This window comes from Aquarana catesbeiana, linkage group LG05 (genome assembly GCF_042186555.1).
Source record: "Aquarana catesbeiana isolate 2022-GZ linkage group LG05, ASM4218655v1, whole genome shotgun sequence".
Lineage (NCBI taxonomy): Eukaryota > Metazoa > Chordata > Amphibia > Anura > Ranidae > Aquarana > Aquarana catesbeiana.
This window is the reverse complement of record NC_133328.1, coordinates 115,198,502-115,220,223: the sequence shown is the minus strand read 5'-3', so window position 1 is coordinate 115,220,223 and position 21,722 is coordinate 115,198,502. Positions and strand designations below refer to the sequence as shown.

The 21,722-nt window shown below is 43.1% G+C and overlaps 1 protein-coding gene across 1 annotated transcript in view; it reads right to left on the bottom strand.

The window, feature by feature from the left end:
- The window catches only part of KLHL7 (kelch like family member 7), a 45,630-nt gene that overhangs the window by 5,535 nt on the left and 18,373 nt on the right, over positions 1-21,722 (bottom strand). Inside the window, exons 2-8 of the mRNA XM_073630091.1 lie at positions 20,557-20,659; positions 16,149-16,242; positions 11,765-11,889; positions 6,401-6,576; positions 5,966-6,140; positions 5,212-5,354; positions 1,489-1,729 (exon numbers count right to left, since the gene is read on the bottom strand). Coding sequence (XP_073486192.1) covers positions 1,489-1,729; positions 5,212-5,354; positions 5,966-6,140; positions 6,401-6,576; positions 11,765-11,889; positions 16,149-16,242; positions 20,557-20,659 — 1,057 coding nt within the window. The remainder of the gene's footprint in view (positions 1-1,488; positions 1,730-5,211; positions 5,355-5,965; positions 6,141-6,400; positions 6,577-11,764; positions 11,890-16,148; positions 16,243-20,556; positions 20,660-21,722) is intronic.

The following is a 21,722-nucleotide window of genomic DNA, read 5'->3' as shown; positions in this document are numbered from 1 at the left end:
ATAAATGGTTTTCAAAATTGTTAACAAATAAATACGTGAAAAGTTTGGCGTGCATTTGTATTCAGCCCCCTTTACTCTATGGAATAGTGGCAAGAAGAAAGACATTGTTGAAAGAAAGCCATAAGAAGTCCAGTTTGCAGTTTGTGAGAAGCCATGTGGGGGACACAGCAAACATGTGCAAGAAGGTGTTCTGGTCAGATGAGACCAAAATTGAACTTTTTTGGCCTAAAAGCAAAACGCTATGTGTGGCGGAAAACTAACACTGCACATCACCCTGAAACATGGTGGTGGCATCATGTAGTAGGGATGCTTTTCTTCAGCAGGCACAGGGAAGCTGGTCAGAGTTGATGGGAAAATGGATGGAGCCAAATACAGGGCAATCTTAGGAGAAAACCGGTTAAAGTCGGCAAAAAGTCTTGACTGGGGCGGAGGTTCACCTTCCAAAAGGACAACAACCCCAAATATACAGCCAGAGCTACAATGGAATGGTTTCAATCAAAGCTTATTCATGTGTTAGAATGGCCCAGTCGAAGTCCAGACTTAAATCCAATTGAGAATCTGTGGCAAGACTTCAAAATTGCTGTTCACAGATGCTCTCCATCCAATCTGACAGAGCTTGAGCTATTTTGCAAAGAAGAATGGGCAAAAAATTCACTCTAGATGTGCAAAGCTGGTAGAGACATCCCCAAAAAGACTTGCAGCTGTAATTACAGTAAAAGGTGATTCAACAAAGTATTGCCTCAAGGGGGCTGAATACAAATGCACGCCACACTTTTCACATATTTTTTTTTTTTTTTTGACAAAGAAAACGATTTCATTTTCCTTCCACTTCACAATTATGTGCCACTTTGTGTTGGTCTATCACATAAAATCCCAATAAAATACATTTACGTTTTTGGTTGTAACATGACAAAATGTGGAAAATTTCAAGGGGTGTGAATACTTTTTCAAGGCACTGCAAATGTCAATGTGGTAAAGCTTCACTTTGTAAATACACAATTAGATGCAAAAGAAAAGAGTGTGCGTGTGGTGTAAGCATATCAGGTCTATACTCCATTGGGACAGAGACTGATAGTGTACAGTTATACAAAATGTGATACCATAAAACAAACATGGGGTATATCTAAATAAACCTGATGCAGAAAAATACCTTGTGGGTTGGCTCGCACACAAATTGCACAGGAACGCACTGTGCATTTCAGACCGCATGCAAAACACACTCAATTTGCGATCTGCAGCGGGTGTAAATAGGAAGTTAGTGACATTCCAAACAGAGTGTGTTTGCTCACACAGTACTTTTGTACCATGTAATCAGTGTATTTTAAAAAGCAGTGCATGAACTACTTTGGGGTTTTGCGATTTTAGCCCATTCAAAATTAATGAGCTGAAATCACACCGCACAGCATGTTCCTGTGTGATTCATGCATGGGCATGGTGTGAACCGGCCCTGAATTGAAAATAGGAGAAATAAAAGCTGCGATTTCTCACCTACTTCTGAGCCCCCAGATGTGTAGATTTTGCCTTCAGCAGCACATGCAGCCAGGCTGTCTCGCGGTGTTGGTGGCCCAAGTTTAGAGTACCAGGAGTCCTTTACAACATTGTAGCAGTCCATTCTCTTAATAGGAAAGAGTTGAGATCCACCTAAAATATAGACCACGTTGTCCCAGAACACACAGGCTGCATCCCTGCGCTTCTCAAATGGACATCGGATATCTGTCCAATTATAATCCTGCCAAAATAAAGCATGGGATTGAACAATGTGGAATATTACATGGTCAATGAAGATAAAAAAAAAAAAAAAAAAATCAATAAATACTAACATAACAAGAATACGGTTTAGAAGAGTTCCCAGATCCGTAAACAATGGCTAATAATGGGGAAATAGTTTTTTGGTACAATGGGTACAGCCTAAAGATTACAATATTTTGTGTACAGAAGTAAATGCTACTACAGCCATCACAACTGCCCACTTCTAGCATCAAAGTGGATGTAAACCTGATTCATGAAATTTGACCTAAGCACATATCTGTAGTGTGTACTTATCTCTTTCCAAAGCACTAAGTCACCTGTGTTTCTGCTGCTCCGTTCTTCTGTTATCAGCATGATAACTTCTGACAAGTTCTCAGACAACCAAGATAAAATTTGTGTCGGGGTGGGTGCTATAAATTGATTAGCAGAGAGCTGGTCTATTCACAGCACAGCTATGCATATTCCTTCCTTCTTTTGCCTATGTGGAGTGGTGCCTTTGCTCAGATCAGCTGTCACGCAGTGTATGCCAAGAATCCACACTTAGTGCTGAACAGAAAGAAAAAAAAATCTCTAACACAATGTGCACTTTCTAAAGAATATAGCAAGCTGAAGACAGCAGCTATACATGTAAAACTAATGTAGGGATATTGGTTTCATCTCTCTGTATCATCTGAGGCTGTCCACGTCACCGGGTATATGTGAGGGTTTACATTCACTTTAAGCCGCTAGATGGCAAGGTGGGTCGATGCCAGTGAGGCTCAAAATGAATAACTGGTAACCTATTACAGAGCTCATCTCTCAGTTGCAGGCCAGGGGTCAACAGAAGCAATGGCTTTGAGAACATAAAGGGATAGGGATTGTGCAGGCAAAGCAGCAAGAAAACTCAAAACCATTTAAGTAATAGATGCATTTTAAATGGAATTCCAGCCTACACCTAACCTTAAAACCGCCCCTTCCCCCTCTTAACACCTATGCTTACCAAACTGTAAGAAAGGTGGCCTGCACCATCCCTATAAAGTATGTATATTAGCTAATGTTCCTGAAGCCATGGCTACTCTGGTCCAGTCATGTGATCTCCCCTGTGTCAGCCAGTGGTGGAAAGAGCACTCCGGCAAAGCCTGGAGCACTCATAGGCTCCTATGGCCCATCTGTTGGGAGTACACCCCTCACATTTTTGTAAATATTTTGTTATAGCTTTTCATTTGACAACTGAAGAAATGACACTTTGCTACAATATAAAGTAGTGAGTGTACAGCTTGTATAACAGTGTAAATTTGCTGTTGCCTCAAAATAACACAGCCATTAATGTCTAAACTGCTGGCAACAAAATAGAGTACACCCCTAAGTGAAAATGTCCAAAATTGGGCCAGATTAGCCATTTTCTCTCCCCGGTGTCATGCGACTAATTAGTGTTACATGGTCTCAGGTGTGAATGGGGAGTAGGTGTGTTAAATTTGTGTCATCGCTCTCACTCTCTTATACTGGTCACTGGAAGTTCAACATGGCACCTCAAGGCAAAGAACTCTCTGAGGATCTGAAAAAAGAATTGTTGCTCTACATGAAGATGGCCTAGGCTATAAGAAGATTGCCAAGACCCTAAAACTAAGCTGCAGCACAGTGGCCAAGACCATACAGCGGTTTAACAGGACAGGTTCCACTCAGAACAGACCTCACCATGGTCGACAAAAGAAGTTGAGTGCACGTGCTCAGCGTCATATCCAGAGGTTGTCTTTGGGAAATAGTCTTATGAGTGCTGCCAGCATTGCTGCAGAGGTTGAAGGAGGGAGGGGGTCAGCCTGTCAGTGCTCAGACCATACGCCGCACACTGCATCAAATTGGTCTGCATGGCTGTCATTCCAAAAGGAAGCCTCTTCTAAAGATGATGCACAAGAAAGCCCACAAACAGTTTGCTGAAGACAAGCAGACTAAGAACATGGATTACTGGAACCATGTCCTGTGGTCTGATGAGACCAAGATAAACTTATTTGGTTCAGATGGTGTCAAGTGTGTGGCGGCAACCAGGTGAGGAGTACAAAGACATGTGTGTCTTGTCTACAGTCAAGCATGGTGGTGGGAGTGTCATGGTCTGGGGCTGCATGAGTGCTGCTGGCACTGGGGAGCTACAGTTCATTGAGGGAACCATGAATGCCAACATGCACTGCGACATACTGAAGCAGAGCATTATTCCCCCCCCCTTCAGAGATTGGGCCACTGGACTGTATTCCAACATAACGACCCCAAACACACCTCCAAGATGACCACTGTCTTGCTAAAGCTGAGGGTAAAGGTGATGGACTGGCCAAGCATGTCTCCAGACATAAATCCTATTGAGCATCTGTGGGGCATTAATGGCTGTGTGTGGAGTTATTTTGAGGGAACAGAAAATTTACACTGTTATACAAGCTGTACACCCACTACTTTACATTGTTGCAAAGTTTCATTTCTTCAGTATTGTCACATGAAAAGATAATAAAATATTTACATAAATGTCAGGGGTGTACTCACTTTTGTCAGATACTGTATATACATCTTTCTTACACAGGTTAGTTAGTTAACATAGGTGTGAGGAGGAGGGAGAGGACAGTTTTAGGGTCAGTTAAGTGTAAGCTGCCATTACACTTTAACAGACTATTGCCTCATCACTTGGGCCTAATGTACACTAGACGTTAAAATAACGTTATAAAAAAAAAAAAAATATGTCAGTAGCTTTGCAGTGAGTTTTTCAACTTTTTTCAACGTTTTTGCAATAGCGATGTTTTTGGGCATTTATCGACATTTATCAGTGTTCGAGCGTTTTTACAGCTGATAAATGGCTCTCGGAACCCACTAGTTTGGGTTTTTTTTACTGCCCAAAAAACTGCTGATAACAGCCTAGGTTTGCATGGACACATAGGATAACATGGAGAGTTTAAGGACTGTAGTAAAAAACATCTAAAGCCAAAAACAGCTACTGTAAAAACATCAAAAAACATCCAGTGTGCATGAGGCCTTATACTTACTTTCCATTTGAATCCTTGTCATCCCATTAGCTGGCTTAAGTAAAGTGAAAATAAGCGCAGCGCTCTCCACTTGTTACAAAGATAAAGCTCTAGCAAATGCTCTAGCGAGTGAATTAGCCTTGTGCAAGCTCTAACCAGATCAGTTTGGAATTTGTTGGGCTTTCTTCGCTCTGCTCCAGTGAGCAAAGCAGGACAGCAAGGTGGGGGTTGGGGGCTATTAGGTGTACCTGCGGCTTTGCCTGCATTTTATTTATCTGGCCACATTGAAGCCTGTATATTATTACAAAAATGACAACTCTTGCAAGCACAAAAACTTAATTTTTGTGATAACCTCATGCCAATGTGATTGACAAGCAAGTCACAAACACTATACAGTATGTATGGCCTGTCAGCTAACAGAACATTGTAGAGAAAAAAGGATAGAGTTCTTTAAACCGGAGATGCAACTTTAGTAAGTACATACTTTTGGGTTAAAGTATCTACAGGATTGAGGCTGTGAGCCACCAAATAAAGCAATCCGATAATCATGTTTCTTTCTCCGTGGCCTTGTTCCATCGACAAGCTCTTCCCTATCTTCTGGAGAGAGAAGGTGATAGCGCATACCACCTATAAGACACAGGGAAACAAACAAAAATCCATAAAGCTCTAGGGCTATGAGTGCTCAGGAGTTCCCAGTCTACTGTTCAGACAGAAGTAGATGTACATATACAGAAAGAATAGGCAGAAAGTGACAAACTAGAAATTGTCACTCTTCATTATGACAATAATCACATCAGCTAATCACTTTATGGACAGGTAACATAACATGAACCAAAATGCCCGAGTTTAGGGCTATATTTGTGCTGTAAAGCAGAACTATATGCACAATTGACTCCTAAAAAGGAATGTAAATGGCTCTAACCACTGTCCTAAAACTAGGTAATAAACCTTTTTTTTTTTAGGATGGTCCTGGATGTGATGTATCTCTTCTCTTTTAAAGGGGATATGGTAAAAATGCATAGATGTGGCACATATCACTAATGTTTGTACTTTATTCTGTCACATGTTATGGGGTAGCTCCCCCATTTTCTGTCTCGTTATACTGCTGAAACCTTCAATAAACACGATTTAACAAGATAGATCAAAAAGGGTACAACTGAGTGCCATCAAGCACTACGGCCTTTAGCTGTCTACGCACCATCTTAGAGAATGGTTACAAAAGAGAAGCGCTCACTTACTGATCACCATCTTCAGGCATTCTGGATTGTCTTGTATCAAAGGCTCAGCCTGCACTGTCTTGCTTAGAAAGTTCTTGGAGATCAGAGGAAATCGGACTTTAGCAAGGATGTCTACCATGTATGGTTGTCGATTTGGTTCATCATACTTTAACCACCGCACAGCTGCATCATATACCTAACAAATACACAACAAAATTTAGAAAACAAAAATACACAGAGCACATTCATATTCTAGTCCTGCAAGGCAGGCAATATGCATTTCATTTAACACATTGTATAGTGACTGTGGCGATTTGAGGAAAAAGGTAACACAAAAAGCTGAGAAACATTTCTCACAGTGATAAATGCAGGAAGCCTCAGCAAGCACACAAAATGCAGCTCTAGCGATACCTGGAATCTTTTGCTATAGATACACATCGTAAAATACAGCTATACCTGGTCTTCGGCACGGACGGTCAGAGTGTCTTGGTTTAAAAGGTGGGTGACGCGTTTCACATCAAGCTGTAGAAACTCGTCTGTCTTGTAAACTTCAGTGAAATGCTGATGAATAAAGTCATCTGCTGTGGCTTTAAGTTCTGGGCAATCAAGACATTCTGCCAGCACACTAATGCCTATAAGCACATTAAACATACATTTTAACAGTTGTGTTATAAGATTTGTAATCCTAAAACAAGCTGGCCAGAAAGACAGCCCCAAAGTCCACCTATATTATCGATTTTGGGTGAACCCATCTTTTTAAGCATTTCCATAAAGAATTTCCACAACAACCCAATCACTAGCTAATGGTGGCACCAGCTTATCATTCAGACCCAGCGATGTAACAAACTGGAATGCCACCAGCGACACTGCTTCTGAGTGAAGCTCACAGTTCAAGCTGAAAATACAATGTTCTAGTCCAGGGCTCAAAATTTCAAGTCCTGAGCTACTAGCCAGGCCTTAAGGGTTACTCGCCACCAGTTGCCCCACCCAACCCCCATCATGCCTGGCCCCTAAACACCCCCTCAAATTAATCTTGTGAAATTACACCTAAATGTTTTATGCTGAAGTTCCAAAAATAAATATTAACAACAACTTTATCAGTGCCGTCTCACCAGTGCAGAGGAAGAGGAGAGCTGTCCGGAACAAAGAGTGAGGGATTGACCGCTCTAACAGATTTCATTTGAATTCCCCGATGTTCCTGGAGCTCACCATAACGCGCAGGCCCGCGTCCTGACCTTGCGCCTTTGATAACGTCACACGTCCTGACATTGAACTGGTGTTCTGTCCATCAAAGGCGCTGGGCCAGGAGGTGGGACTGCGACGGTGAGCTTCGGGAACATCGCGCAATTCAAATGAAATCTGTTAGAGCGGTCAATCCCTGCTCTCGGATGATCCAGCCGGCTCGCCTCTTCCCCTGGGTGGGAGAATGGCTCCCATTCAACCCCGCCTCCGAGGCAGCCCTACACTCGCCAGCAATCACTTTCCATTTGAAAAATGTGAGTGGAAAGTTTGAGGGATGTTCTAGTCTACTAAAGGCATTACTATACAGATCTAATTAAAATGCCACAGGTGCATTATTCCATCAACGTTTTAGCTAATTTGACTGTAAAAGCAGAAAAAAAAAAAAGGATTTGTTCTTAGGGAGATAAAAGGCTTATGTTCACATTCATTGCTATTTTAACAGTTAAATGCCCACAAAGTAGGAAAAAAAATAAATAAATAATAACTCCACTCTTAAGACATTTCCTGACAGACTCCATGCCAGCATACATATGGGTTAACCCTGCATCCACTCCTTACCTATTGGACCCCACTCCCATAAATCTTTGCTCTGAGCCAGAGGCCGCGTTCCTTTTTTGTCCTCATAAGGACCAGAATGGTTGAAGTCTTAGCATGGATAAACTGTCCACGATCGAGGCCTGGTTGTTCGGCAAGCTGTGCCCTGTAAGATGCAGGGAGTCTCCAGCAGTCCCCAGCTATTGGCTGGGTGGAGAAGGGATGATTTGGTGCCATACAGAGCTTAAGCCTGGCCATCAACAGGCAAAGCGGCAGTACGGCCAAAGAGCCTAGGCCATTAACAGGTGGATCCTGGCATGGTCATGAGGGATGCAGTGTGCGGCAATGTATACTTTTATATTGCATATTCCATGGCAGCAGTTTTGTCTGTTTTCTTCCCTTGATCTAGTGTCTTCCAGCCTATGGCGGCTAGAGCGCATTTGCATTCCAAGCTGCCACTTTCTTCCAGCCTGGCGTCCTTGGTTTACTCCTGCCCAGGGACTCAGGTCAGATTGACAAGACACAGCACGAGATGATAAAAACTTCATTAGGTCACATCATTCTTCCAGAATTAGTCATTGGTCACCGTCAAGGTCCAGCCTTCATAGCAGAGGCTCTGAAACCTCCTTTAGGCACCGCATCCACCACCATTTCAGCCACGCCAAGGAAGGAGCCTGCTGGGGATGCAGGACTTAGGTCCCAGAGGGAAAGTCTGTGTGAGCCATGCTAAGCCTAGGCTGTTGGTAAAATGGGATGGTGATTTCCAGCAAATGGAATCACTGGTGAGGCGCACGGTGCAAGAATCCCTTAAAGAGTGGGGTACAAGCCACATGCAATGTCCAACAGCCGTTACGGCATGTTCCCCCACTAAAGGATGGCCAGGAGGAACTGGAACTGGCCCAACCAAGCCATCCATCTATGAAGACCTCAAGCAGTGAGGCAGAGGGAGATGAGTCACTTTGCCCTTGTGTCGCCTTTGGTCAAGGCAATGAAGGGGGCAATTACATGAGTAGAACCTGTAGAGTCTCCTGCAAAGCAAGAGGAAGCTCTTTAAGCACCTCTGGAGAGCGCGTTCTAATTTCCCATTCCTAACAGAACTAAGGGACATCATTTTGGATGCGTGGAGCAATGTTGCGAGATATACCTCCCATCTGAGCAAGATGGCCAAGCTCTATCCATTCAGTGATCAGGATGTGAAGCATCTAAAGGCTGCCTCTCTATTTGTTGAGGCCTTGATGAGGCAAGCAAACATGTCGCTCCTCCTTGAAAACATGGAAGGATAATGTGGACGCAGTATTCAAGAACATTTTTAGAAACTCTAGTTCAGTAGCCGGTGTCGGTTTCCATGGTGAGGCTCCAATTGACACCATCCGCATAGTGGTGCGGGTTATGCTCCCGTCAGTTATGGCAAAGTGAGTGCTATGGCTGGGGCCTGGGCTTGCTGATACTGCCTCTAACAGGTGTAGTGCAAGATCCCTTTGAGGAAGCTTCAACTTTCGGCAAGCTGGATAGCACCATACCCGGGCCACAGTTGGAAAGTCTGGTCTTACCTCAGGACCCGTGCCTACTAGGCCAGAAGATGACACAGTCTAGAGGACAAAGTTCAGAGCGTGAGAGGGTTGCAAGTTTTTACAGACCAGGTCAGGATTTTAGGAAGAGCTGGTGAAGAGGCCAGATATCCCCTCAGAAGTATGCTAAAAGCTTGATCTTGGGTATCCAAAAAGCTACTGAGTTTGGGCCTCAGACTATTGGAACATCATAGCGGTCTTTTAAGGACACACATGGTCCATCAGAAGTCCTCCTCATCTCGGATTTGTTTCCACGGATTTTGCCTCACTCTGAGGTAAAAGAAGCATATACTCTTGTATTACGTAAAGCCACTGGTGTCGCAAAGTGCTGCTGTGCCAGTCCCAGAATGTGAGAGATTTCAGGGCATGTACTCACCCCTCTTTATGATCATGAAGAGGAATGGCTTGTGGAGGCCAGTTTTAGACCTCATGCACCAGAAAACATTTTCACCAAAAAGAAGAGATTCAGGATGGAGACATTGTACCCGATTCATAGGGAGTCCAGCCAGGTGACTGTCTCATTTCCAATAGACCTAAAGATGCTTACTTTCACGTGCCCATTGTAGAAGTCCCACAAGCTCCTTTGTTCGCTGTAGGTCAAGACCCTCTCCAGCTTGCTTGTCTACCATTAGGGTTTTCAACATCACCCTGTGTGTTTCAGGATGTTATTGGTTGGTTTGCACTTCAAAGTATTCAGATCGCCGAAAACGGCGATTCTGAATACTGTGTATTTTTTAAAATTTGGCGCCATTGGCAGCCGAGTAAACAGGAAGTGACGTCATGACGTCGCTTCCGCGTTTACATTGAGAAGGCTGGAACGAAGCCGCCCAGAGCTTCGTTCCAGCCCGCCCACAGCCGCCGATTGGACACCGGGCCTCCCGATTGCACGGGAGGCCCGGTATGAGCGTCGGGAGGGGGGGGGGGGGGGGGGGGGGGGGGATGTCCCCTCCCGCTCCTCCGGTATAACAGCCGAGCGACTTTTAGCCGCATCGGTTGTTATATACGGGTAGCCGATCGCCTGCTCAAAACAAAGGTACCGGGATGATGCCTGCAGCTGCGGGCATCATCCCGGTATAACCCCAGAAAGCGTCGGCGGGAAGGAGTTAATAGCCTTGATGGATGCTGCTACCTTATGAGCCTTGTTATACTTTCCTGGTTATAGAGTACTACTACTGGCAGCTTTTCCTTCCCCCCTCTGGTGTTTGATACCATCTAAATCTCATTAAAAAAAAAAAAAAAACACCCAGATGTCATTTATTTCTTCATAGAATGAATACTTGCCACCACATGAGCTACATAATAGCTCCTCATGTAAGACCTCAAGCTCAACTTTGGTCCCCCCCACACCTTTTTAAGTTTGTTTTCTTATTTCAGTTGATTAATGCCTTCTGGGGACTTCCCAGGGATCAATGAAACTATGGTTCTTGATGCTCTGTATGTTTAAAAATCCAATACGAGGTTAAAAAATAAATAAATAAAAAAAGCGCCTGTCTACTGAACAGGGAATCCTGAGTTTGACTCTCAGCAGTGCCTTCCTTTGGTTCTAGGAATCTCTCAGATATTGTGAAGTTATAGCTACAAGCTACAGCTTCCTTCAGGCATCAGAATGCCTGTTCATTCTTTTTGTCGGAAAAAGGACAAAGGGAAACACGCCTCATCTAGGACTATTGTGGCATGGATTGTCTAGGCCGTCCGACAGGCTTACAGAGCCGAGGGCTTGGCTCCTTTGGAGATGGTGACCGCTCACCCGACCAGGAGTGTGTCTACATCCTGGGCGGCTTCACAGCATGTGATTCCCAATGTAAATCGGTAGGGCGGCCTTGTGGTCCCCCGATCAATACATTTAGGGCTCGTTATTGTGTAGAGCCGCCCTCTATCTTCCGTTAATTTTGGTTATCAAGTCCTGCCAGATGACAGTGTCAATTAAACCCTTTTCTTTTGTTCTGTAATTGCCCACCCGGTTGTGTATGGCTAGTTATTTCCCATACGTATGCTGCCATGTAATGTCAGGAAAACTGACAATTTCCCTTTCCTGATGGACTCCATGGCAGCAGGAGTTCCCTCCCAGAGTCATGAGTAGGCTAGTTACAGAACGCGCCCCCTGGCTCAGAGCAAAGATTTATGGGAGTGGGATCCTATAGGGGAGAAGTGGAGGTGGGGTTAACCCATATGTATGCTGCCACGGAGTCCATCAGGAAAGGAAAATTATGGTAAGTATTTGATAGGAAATTCTGTTTTAGGTTTGCAAACAGAACATTAATACAATAAAACAAATTCAAATTAATTCTTCTCAGGAATTTGATTCTAATTTGTCTTAGGCCAGGTGGGGCAATGCCAAGCTCTAAAAAACACAATTGGAGACCCGACCTCTTTCAGTTTGAAGGAAATACCTTATCAGTCACAACACTTATGGAGGGCAAATGTATTATTTTTAGAGACAGAGTCGCTGCATGCTTTAAAAAGATTTCCATCTTACCTAGGCAGTTTGATGCATCCACCTGCTCTTTAAGGAAGTCAACACACATTCTTTTGACAGGCTCTATTTGGTATTGATTAGCTGCATCCAACAGGGATTGTACATTGTTGCTATTTACTGAAATTCTAAACACACAAGAACACATTACAAAACGTATAAAAGCATATCAAATTTCAACAATTTAAAATTTTGCATTTTAAAGTTTCAGAGGCATTTTGTAGTCCATTAAAAGCGACAGATGCAATAATGTGAACTGAACTGCCAGGTAGCTCCTCAGACATATGGAGCCAAATATTTTCAGTAGATGTCCCATAAACATCTATGAGAACCCTACTGTGTAGACGCTGCAAGTGCACAGATGTTTTGGATGGATGCAAACAGGATGTCAGAAGTCGTAGCACGGGATAGTTATACATCTGGGGAGGGCAGCATAGTTTAAAAAGACAGGAGAGAGGCACTGGGGCCAAAATAATAAGTAGAGTTAAAATGTGCACTTAGGGCCAATTCACACATTGGTTTTCAAGCAGGAAAGCTCATGCATTTTGCTGCATGTAAAGCATTACAAGTAGAAATCATTATTGCCGAAGGGGCTGGTTTTACATAAATGCACTGCAGTTTACTGTAAAAAGGAAGCCAAATTCACACTATAGCTGGATACATATTACAAGGTTTCACCGGGTTACAAACAAGTTAGGGACTGTAGGTTTGTTCTTAAGTTGAATCTGTTTGCAAGTCGGAATAGGTACATTTTTTAAGTGTAGCTCCAGCCAAAAAAAAATATTTTTAAGCTTTTTGGATAGCATATGGAAGGGTTAACACCCCTGTAACATTTGTTTTGCTGTGTGTGTGTCCCTGTTCAGAAGATTTCACCTCACTTTCTGTCCCAATGACAATTGGATTTTGAAAATTTTGGGTTGTTGTGGAAACAAGTTTTGGTGATAAAGCATCAGTGGAGGTACCTTTTCCCCATAATAGCTCTTACAAGAGTGAATTTCCCTTCCTAGGGGTAGATTTCCTCTTACTTCCTGTTGTCTCCCTCTGTTTGTAAGTAGGAGTCATTTGTAAGTCGGATGTTTGTAACTAGGGGACCCCCTGTATACAACTTTTGTTGTTCAATTTCCTTTAGATTTACCTTCAACTATGTAGTGCAAGGGCTTGCCTAATTGTATACAATTTGAAAGTGTTTAGGTTTGACCAGATTATAGAATGTTGGTAAATCTAAAAGGAATGTTGTACAAGAAAAATGTATAAAAGTTGTATAGTGCATAGCCAGCTTAACACACAAAGAACGGTGTGAATCCAGTCCTAAGCTACGTACACAATGGCTGAAAAAAGTCAGTTCGACAGTTACCGGCTGACTTTCGGCCCGTATCTACAGCTCGACCAGCTCCTGTCAAATGAGTACACTGGAAAACCAACGGCTGCTAGTGCTGATCACCGTGTGCTGGTGGGGGAGGGGGGCAGTCCCCCTGTCAGAACACAGTAGCTCAGCGGGAAGACTGGCACACTAACATTGCATGTGTACAGTAATTTAGTTTTTTTTCCTGCTCAGCCCGCTGGGTTGAACGAAAAAAGACTTCCTGTGTGTACTAGAGCTGCACAATTAATCGTTAAAAAAATTGTGATCTCGATTCAACCCCCTGACGATCTCTATTGCAGAGTTTGCCGATTCTTTCATATAACAAGTGGAGAGACTTATCTGCTCACTCAGCTGTCAAAAGAAAACATCCTAGCAGTCTGCCAAGTTTTTAACATGAAACACTGTAAATAACTCTTCCTTCTTAGGTCAAAGGGATAAACTTCTGTGTAAAGAAAAAATCCAGGCAGTCTGCCAAGTTTTTAACAACCTGTAAATGCAGGAAGTTTAACCACTTAAAGTCTAAATCTTTTTCTGAAACTTGTTTAAGTTAAAATCAATATTTTTTGCTAGAAAATTACTTGGAACCCCCAAACAATATATATTTTAGCAGAGACCCTAGGGAATAAAATGTCAATTGCTGCAATATTTTATGTCACACTGTATTTGCCCAGAGGTCTTTCAAACACAATTTTGGGAAAAAAAAAAAAAAAAAAACACACACTTCAATGAATAAAGAGAAAACAATTAAGTTAGCCCAATTTTTTTTTGTTTTAATGTGAAAGATGTTACGCCACGAGAATCATGATCTAACTTCTAAGCAACAAAATTGTGATTCTCATTTTAGCCAGAATCATGCAGCTGCAGTGTGTACCCAGCATTAGGGTCTGATCACACCATTTGCATTGGGCAGTGCTGGTACCTTTGCCCAGCACAGGCCAAACCCAAAAACAAAGCAGTGTCATTTTTTGGGGGGGCCGGGGCACTGAATGTAAGCAGAGAGGAGGGGGAGATGAGCAGGGCTTTATTCCTCTGCATCGCTTAATCCTGGGACAGGTAAGTGTCTGATTATTAAAAGTCAGCAACTGCAGTATTTGGAGCTGCTGACTTGTAATTTTTTTTTTTTTTTAGTCAGAACGCCGCTTTAAGTCAGTTCAGGCCACCACACTGCAGTGGGGTGCACTGAAAAAAAAAAAAAAAAAAAAGTGCCGCATGCAGTAATTTATTTAGCATAGCGTGTTGTGCAAACCACCCTACCCACCTGGGCAAAATGAAGAACTGATTGAAATGTCCCTTGTGACATTTCAATTAAGATCTAAAAAAGAGGAAAAAAAAAAAAAAAAGTGAACAATGCAATGTACCAGAATTGGCGCATTGGCATTGTTTCTCCCTGCATGTGCATTCAGTATGATGGTTTGTGTGAACAAGCCCTAAGGCCCCATTTACACTTGTGCAACTTGTCATGCGACTTTGGGGGGGGGGGGGGGGGGGGGCTTATCAGAATCTGGAAGCCCCAAATCCTGCCTCCCCCCCCAAGGTGAATGAGTAATGACAGACAGTTTTTGACAATGCCTTTATTCAAAAAAAAAAAAAAAAAAAAAAAAAAAAAAGTACCATGATGAAGATACGTCAATCACGCCACCACCGCTGACTGGCTGCCTGCTAGCTCTTAAATAATCAAAGGGTGGGGCCACCTGGTGATGTCACCAGGTGGCACTGCCCCCTTGTGACATCACAGACCCAGCATTCCCTTGGTCGATGACAGCAGAAAGGGGTAGTGCCTCCCGGTGACGTCACTGGGTGGCTCCACTTAGTTATTTAAAAACTGTCAGGAGGCGAAAGCCTTCATTGGAAGTGGAGGGGTCCCCCCCCCCCCCCCCGTCTTTTTTCGGGGTCAGCAGGGGAGGCGGATGTCGTGATTGATGATGGATCTACACCGGGGGACATTTTTTAAAGGAATTGTCAAAAACTTGTGTTGTGTTTTTATTTACTTGTTTCACTTTTGGTGAATGAGTAGGGGTACTATGTAGCCTATAATCAATCTCACAGGGGGGTCAGAGCCCCGCTCCCCCCCCCCCCCTTTTCTGACCTGCATGCTTGGATAAGGGTCTGGTATTGATTTTGGGGGGACCCCACACCATTTTCCTTTCATTTTGGCATGGGGCTCCCCTTAAAATTCATACCAGACCTGAAGGGCCTAGTATGCATGGGGGGGGGGGGGGGGGGGGGTCGGGCCCATGGTGTTTTTTTCATTTATTTTTCATTGCCGGCATTCTTTTTTTTACATTCAGCTGTCAGTGGGAAAATGCGCAGACAGCTACTTGAGTCATCGGTTAAGGGTGCGGCAGCCAGCTTTCCAGCCCACTCCATAGCAACCAGCTATTTTTCACATAGAATTTGAATCGGGCCTCTTCAGATATGTAGAGGTTTTTCTTCTTAGTAAAGTATGTTGTCAGGGCATACAAGAGAAGCAGGTCTAAGGGAAGACAGAATGGGGACTATCTCAAAATAACTAGTTATTGTTTTTCCTGTAGATGTATTTAAGATAAGAGTAATGCTGTTATATGGATTTCGAATGGATTCATTGGCGCTCATATGATTGATGGATTAATGAAATTGTTTATTTCTCTGTATGTATGACAACTAAAATAAAGAAATTAAAAAAAAAAATTTTGAATCGGTCGACCAACTTGACAGATTCAAATCGTTCTAAAAATTTTTAGAAAATAAAGGAACCAAATGAAACCACAAATTTTTCCCATTCTGCACATGTAAAACGACTTTGTAGAGCAGAGCACAAACAAAACGATCCCATTGGTCAAAGACAACGTCGTAACAAAGTTGAATCCAAATCACATCAAGTTGCATGGTAAAGTCACAATGAAAAACGCACGATTTTTAAGTCACACGAGTGTGAATGGACACCAAGCATTTTCAGTTCATGTTTAAATATCATCATCTGTATTAGCAAATACACAACTTACTGAAGAAACATAAGCAAACAAGGCAGTAAAACATATGCAATACCTTGCTGTATATGCAAACTCCACCAACTGCTCTATGATGTCTGGTTCTGCATCTTTAAGTTCTACTTCGAAAGACTTTGACTCAATCATGTTGGCTATGGAAAAAAAACATAAAAATGCAAATGTAATACAGAATGTCAAGAAATCCATGTGCACACACTTCTGCCACAAAGGCTGTTCTTTCACAGAGAAACAGATGGTCTGTTCACTGAAAAAGGATCTCATGCATCAGGATTCTACAACTACTTTTTCAATTTAGACCTAAAATACAGGAATAAAAAGGAAATTACAATATATATCTGCTTCATTAAAACAAATAATTCTTAGTGGTTGTCAGTTATATATTCAACACATGGAGAAAGCCTTCTCTGAGTTGCTAGTTCATGAGTTGACTATGATCACTATGATTTTGAACTGCTAAAAATCATAAGACTACCCCAAACTGAACTCATTATCGGTCTGACTGAGCAGAACTTGTAGCGTGGCCCAGCTGTTGTTGAAGACACAATGTTATGATCTAGTTCTGATTGTCTGGTAGTGCTCAGGCAAGGCTTGTGCAAAGGCAAGCATGCCAAATTAAATGAATCAGTGGGTCAAAATGAGTGGCATCTGGGCTGCATTCCATATCACTTTTTTTACTGTGCCTAAATGCCATATTAAACTTATAAAAAAAAAAAATAAATAAAAAACCCTTGTAGAGAGATAAACACGTTCCTTTTCCCTGTTTCCAAAGTGAAAGGAGTGAAGTCACTATCCTTCTGAAAAGATCCCAGGGTATGTTGAGTACTTTAAATCGCACGAAAAGATGCTGCAGTTCAGTGCAGGATCATCTTCTCAGCAAGATTTGTACAACATTCACCAAGATCTCCCTTCGGTTGGCTGGAGAACTGTTAGGTCCTTGGTTCATTTAAATTCTTGTAATCAGGACTCGTATAGTTGCAGCAAGACTTATTTGTGCCTTTGTTGTTGCTGCATTAATCTACTGCGGAACTGACAGAGTTAGGTTAAACAGTTACTTGTGTATGAATGCAGCAGCCATCTTTAAGAAGATCCCTAGCTGAGCATACAGGAGTGTGGAGGCCATCTTTAACCACTTGCCACCTGCCATATAGCGATTATATGGCTTAAAGGGTGGTTCTGGACATCTTTCCGTGTGCGCATTTCCTGCATGCCCTCTGGGGCCCACATCGGGAACTCTGTGCGCATCACAGATCAGGGCCAATTACAGCAGCCCTTTACCATGTGATTGCTTTTTCCAATCACAAGTCATCACAGATGTAAACACAACAGGTCTTTGCCATTTAACAGCTCTCTTTCCCTCATAGAGACTGTTTGTGAGGGAAGGAGAGCTGGATCTGTGCTGGAGCAGTAAGTCTTGACAGATCACAGCACTTTTAAAGTGCTTTACAGTGCTCTGACCTGCAGTGCCGCCTCATCAGTGCCAAAGAATTTTTTTTTTAATTTGCAAAACTTTAACACAGAAACTAAGAAACAGTTTTCTTTTTGAAAATGTTCCTTTAAATCAAAGAATAAAAAACCCAGGAGGTGATTAAATACGACCAAAAGAAAGCTCTGTCTCAAAAAATTATACAAATTTAATTTGGGTACAGTGTTGCATGACTGAGTAATTGTCATTCAAAATGTGACAGTGCTCAAAATCTTAAAATTGGCTTGGGCAGGAAGGGGGTGAAAGCACCCGGTATTGAAGTGGTTATGGAGACTACAGGGGGTAGCCATTTTGGATCAATCTGAAAGGGAAATGAAGTAGGGACAGGAAGGGAAGGGAGGGAGCTGGACATTAGGGAAGATGAGACACACACGCATGGTTGACGAGCTCAAACGAGGGAGTGGGGAATCGAGTTTTGGACCTGCAAGTAACCCACTGCTGGCAATCACTGTCAAGTGAAACTGGAGTCCCACTGCTGGTGATTGCTACCAAGTGAATCCTGAACCCTGCTGCCACAGAGTGAACCAGGGACCCTGTTGCTTTTTGACTCTCTTTGTCAAAATTATAAAGCAGTGGTATGGCCTTCACGCAGAAGTACACAGTAACCAAACAGGACACAGTATGCTCTACACCATGCTCTGCATTTTATAAATGATAAGCAAGATTTAGTCATATTTTATGTGGTGTATTGCTGAGACTGGTATCTGCTTTTTTTTTTTAAACTGGCTCTTTAGTCTTCTAGCTAATTCTTGCATTTTGATTGTTGTAAACAGCAGAGGGAGACACCATGTAAGGTAGGTGAAAAATTCCCCCAAAAAATTAAACTGTATTCCACAAGTATTTAAATGACGAATAATGTCCCAATATTAGGTCAGAAGCCTGTAGAATATTATGAGAGACCTTTTCCAATGAAAACAAATTTGCCCCACTTTGTATTCCCCCCCCCCCCCCCCCCCCCCCCCCCCAAGAATTGATTCCTCTCTGCCCCTGCCTCCATTCTCCTCTAGACAAGAATGATGTGTCCCTACACCTGGAGCCTTCTGGGAAATGCATGTTACATACCCCAGGAGGCTTCAGCTAAGGCATACACTTTGCTGGAGGAGGACAAGTGTGGCACTGGAAGAGGGCAAATGCAAAGCACGATATCAGTGGGCCAGCTACCTGAATCTGGAATATACAGCCAGATCCTGATGACTAAAAGGGAAAAAGATGGAGGATCATTACAAGGGGCTGGAGTCCCTTTTTAAAGCGGAACATCACACATCAAAAGAGAAAGTTCTGCTCTACCTCCTCCCCTGCCACATTTGGAACTTTTTTTTGGGCGGGGTGGGTACCTATTGGAAGTCGTCCCCCCCCCCCCCAGACTTCTGGGACCTGTGACATGTCCCAGAAAGCAGCAGGACATTCACAAAGCGTATGCGCAGTGGGCAGCTGGCTGTGAAGCCGTAAGGAGTTACAGCCGATTGCCCACAGTTAAAGGGTTTGTAAAGTCACTATGTGACTTTACATGTATCCCCTCCGGAGTATGTGCGGTCACGCGACTCCCCTCCGCTGGTCTTCCCTGATCTATGGAGAGAAGTAGGAGGGGCCGAGAGTCCCCTGTGACGACAGCTGGCCAGCACAGGGGGATAATGTGACCACACAGCGGCGGTGTGGGAAAATATATTTAGCCTTTTAATTAAAAAAAAAAATAAATAATCACATACCGTCTATATTCGAGTATAAGCCGAGTTTTTCAGCACTTTTTTTGTGATGAAAATGCCCCCCCTTGGCTTATACTTGAGTCTCCCTGCCTCCACTGTGTCCATCTGCAGTCTCATGCACCTGATCTCCCAGAGCTGTGACATGCAGTTTAGTCGGCAACCGTTCAGCGCAACAAAGCCCCGCCTTCTCATCCTCGTCCGTGATAGGCGGAACACTGACTTACTGCTGGGAAACTTAATCAGTGTTCCATCTCAGACGAGGAGAAGGCAGGGCTTTGTTACACTGGACGGCCACCAACTAGACTGCATGTCACAGTGCCAGTGTTCTGGAGATCAGGTACATGAGGCATGCAGATGGACACAGTGAGGCTGCAGATGGGCATTGTTGACCCTCTTTTCCACTTACAGTAGCTACTGCATTTCTCACGCTAGGCTTATACTCGAGTCAATAAGTTTTCCCAGTTTTCTGTGGTAAAATTAGGTGCCTCGGCTTATACTTGAGTATATGCGGTATACTGTTGTTGATAGCAGCCTAAACTGAAAGGGTTACATGTATTTATGCTGCATATTGCAGCTGAAGAGCAGCGGGAGGGGCGGGGAGGAGAGCCGCTCTCATGCTGACAGGAAGGGAGAGGGGAAAGACTTCAGAGCAGAGCAGCGGGATGACGGAGGCACATAACCTGACCACGGTAATCATGGCTCAGCAGCCATGATTACTGTGGTCAGCACAGGCAGGGGGACACAGGAACTGGCAGGATCAACAGGTACTTTACAAGATAATGAAGGGAAAAATTACATAGCACGAGCACTGTGCTATACAGCATGCCTTAAAGGAACAGGATCGTATTTTTCATGGTTACAACAACTTTAAGATGCTGGGACCCAAAGACCGGTGAAGAAACCGTTTCGGGTGACAGCGATGGATCCCTGGACAGGAGATAGTGAGCAGCTACAGTTTTTGTAGCTGTTGACGTTTAATTATTAAAGAAATGGCTAAAGCTCATCCTTACGGTGCCTGTGAGCATTGTATTCTGCTGCAGTCATCAATTTGTACACAAACATAACATATTATTTTGAAATCCTTAGAATACATGATGGCATTGAGATTCAAACTGAAATAAATGTGACAAATGTGTAGATAACAGAGTAGCAGACATAATTTGCAAGGAATAGGCACACGATTCATTCTGTGCGTTTCTTAATAAATGCCCCCATAATATCTGGGATCTCAGTGATTCATACACACAGAATATACTTACTGGTAAACATCAGGTTAAAGAAATGACTGGCAGCTGCCAAAACCACACGATGAGCTGGGATCTTTCTGTCTTGCACCATAAGAATAACATCACACAAGGTTTTCTAAAACACATAAATAAAAATAAGCAAGAAAGAAAGTAGAGGAAAGAGACACCAAATCCAGAAAACAATTACATTATTATGACAGTCATAGCGCTGATTAAAGCGGAGCTGGAGCAGCTGAAACCCGATCTGAAGCTGTTTGCTAAAAAAAAAAAAAAAAAAAAGACGAATGGGGATCCATTTACATCCGACCACCCATAGAGGAGAGCGGGCGGTGTCTGCTCTACATAAGCCGAGTGGACCCAACCCAGCCATCTGCCTGCTTAGCGGGGATCAGTGGACAGATTCCCCACTGAGCAGGCGGATTCCAATGGAGCCTGCCCCATGTGGAAGGGGACCTGACTCCTGCTCTGCTGGTGGCCATTGTTCCTGCTGTTCCCCAGCTTGTGGGCTGTCCCTTGGCATCCTCCTGTCCAATGCAGAGCTATGGGACCTGCATTGCACTTGATGTCAGAGGGCATGCAAAAGCTAGAGCATACGGGGACTGATGTAATAGCCTAGCGGGAGCCTGTGGGAAAGGAAGATCGGATAATCAAAAGTACTATTCTGGTACCCTAAACCTATTGAAACCAAGGATTTTTCTTTTTGCCCAGAATTCAGTGGGAAAAAAAAAAAAAAAAAAAAAAAAAAAAAAAAAGGGAGGAGAGGAAAAGGCACACTTCTAAAAGCACAAAATATCCTTTACAAATGTGCTTAGAACTCTGCTTCCATTGGGAGGGTAAAGCAAGGGAAGCTCTATTAAATGAATGGAAGAAAAACAAAAGCCGGAAGGAAAGCCCGTTCACGTGACATTTCAGAATCCCTGAGGAATCTGTAAAATGTGAATAGTTTAATTTGAAATGCATTAAAAGAAAGAATTGTATTGGGTTTGAACACAAGTTCAAACCCAATACAATTCTTTCTTTTAATGCAATTCAAATTAAACTATTAGGCATCACATAACACAATAATTAAAACAAACATAACAAAAAAAAGGATATGATAAAATAGTCTTGTTCAAAATTTGTATACTCTGAGTTTCTGATATTGGACTACTGACCCCTTTAGCATCAATGGCGTCTTG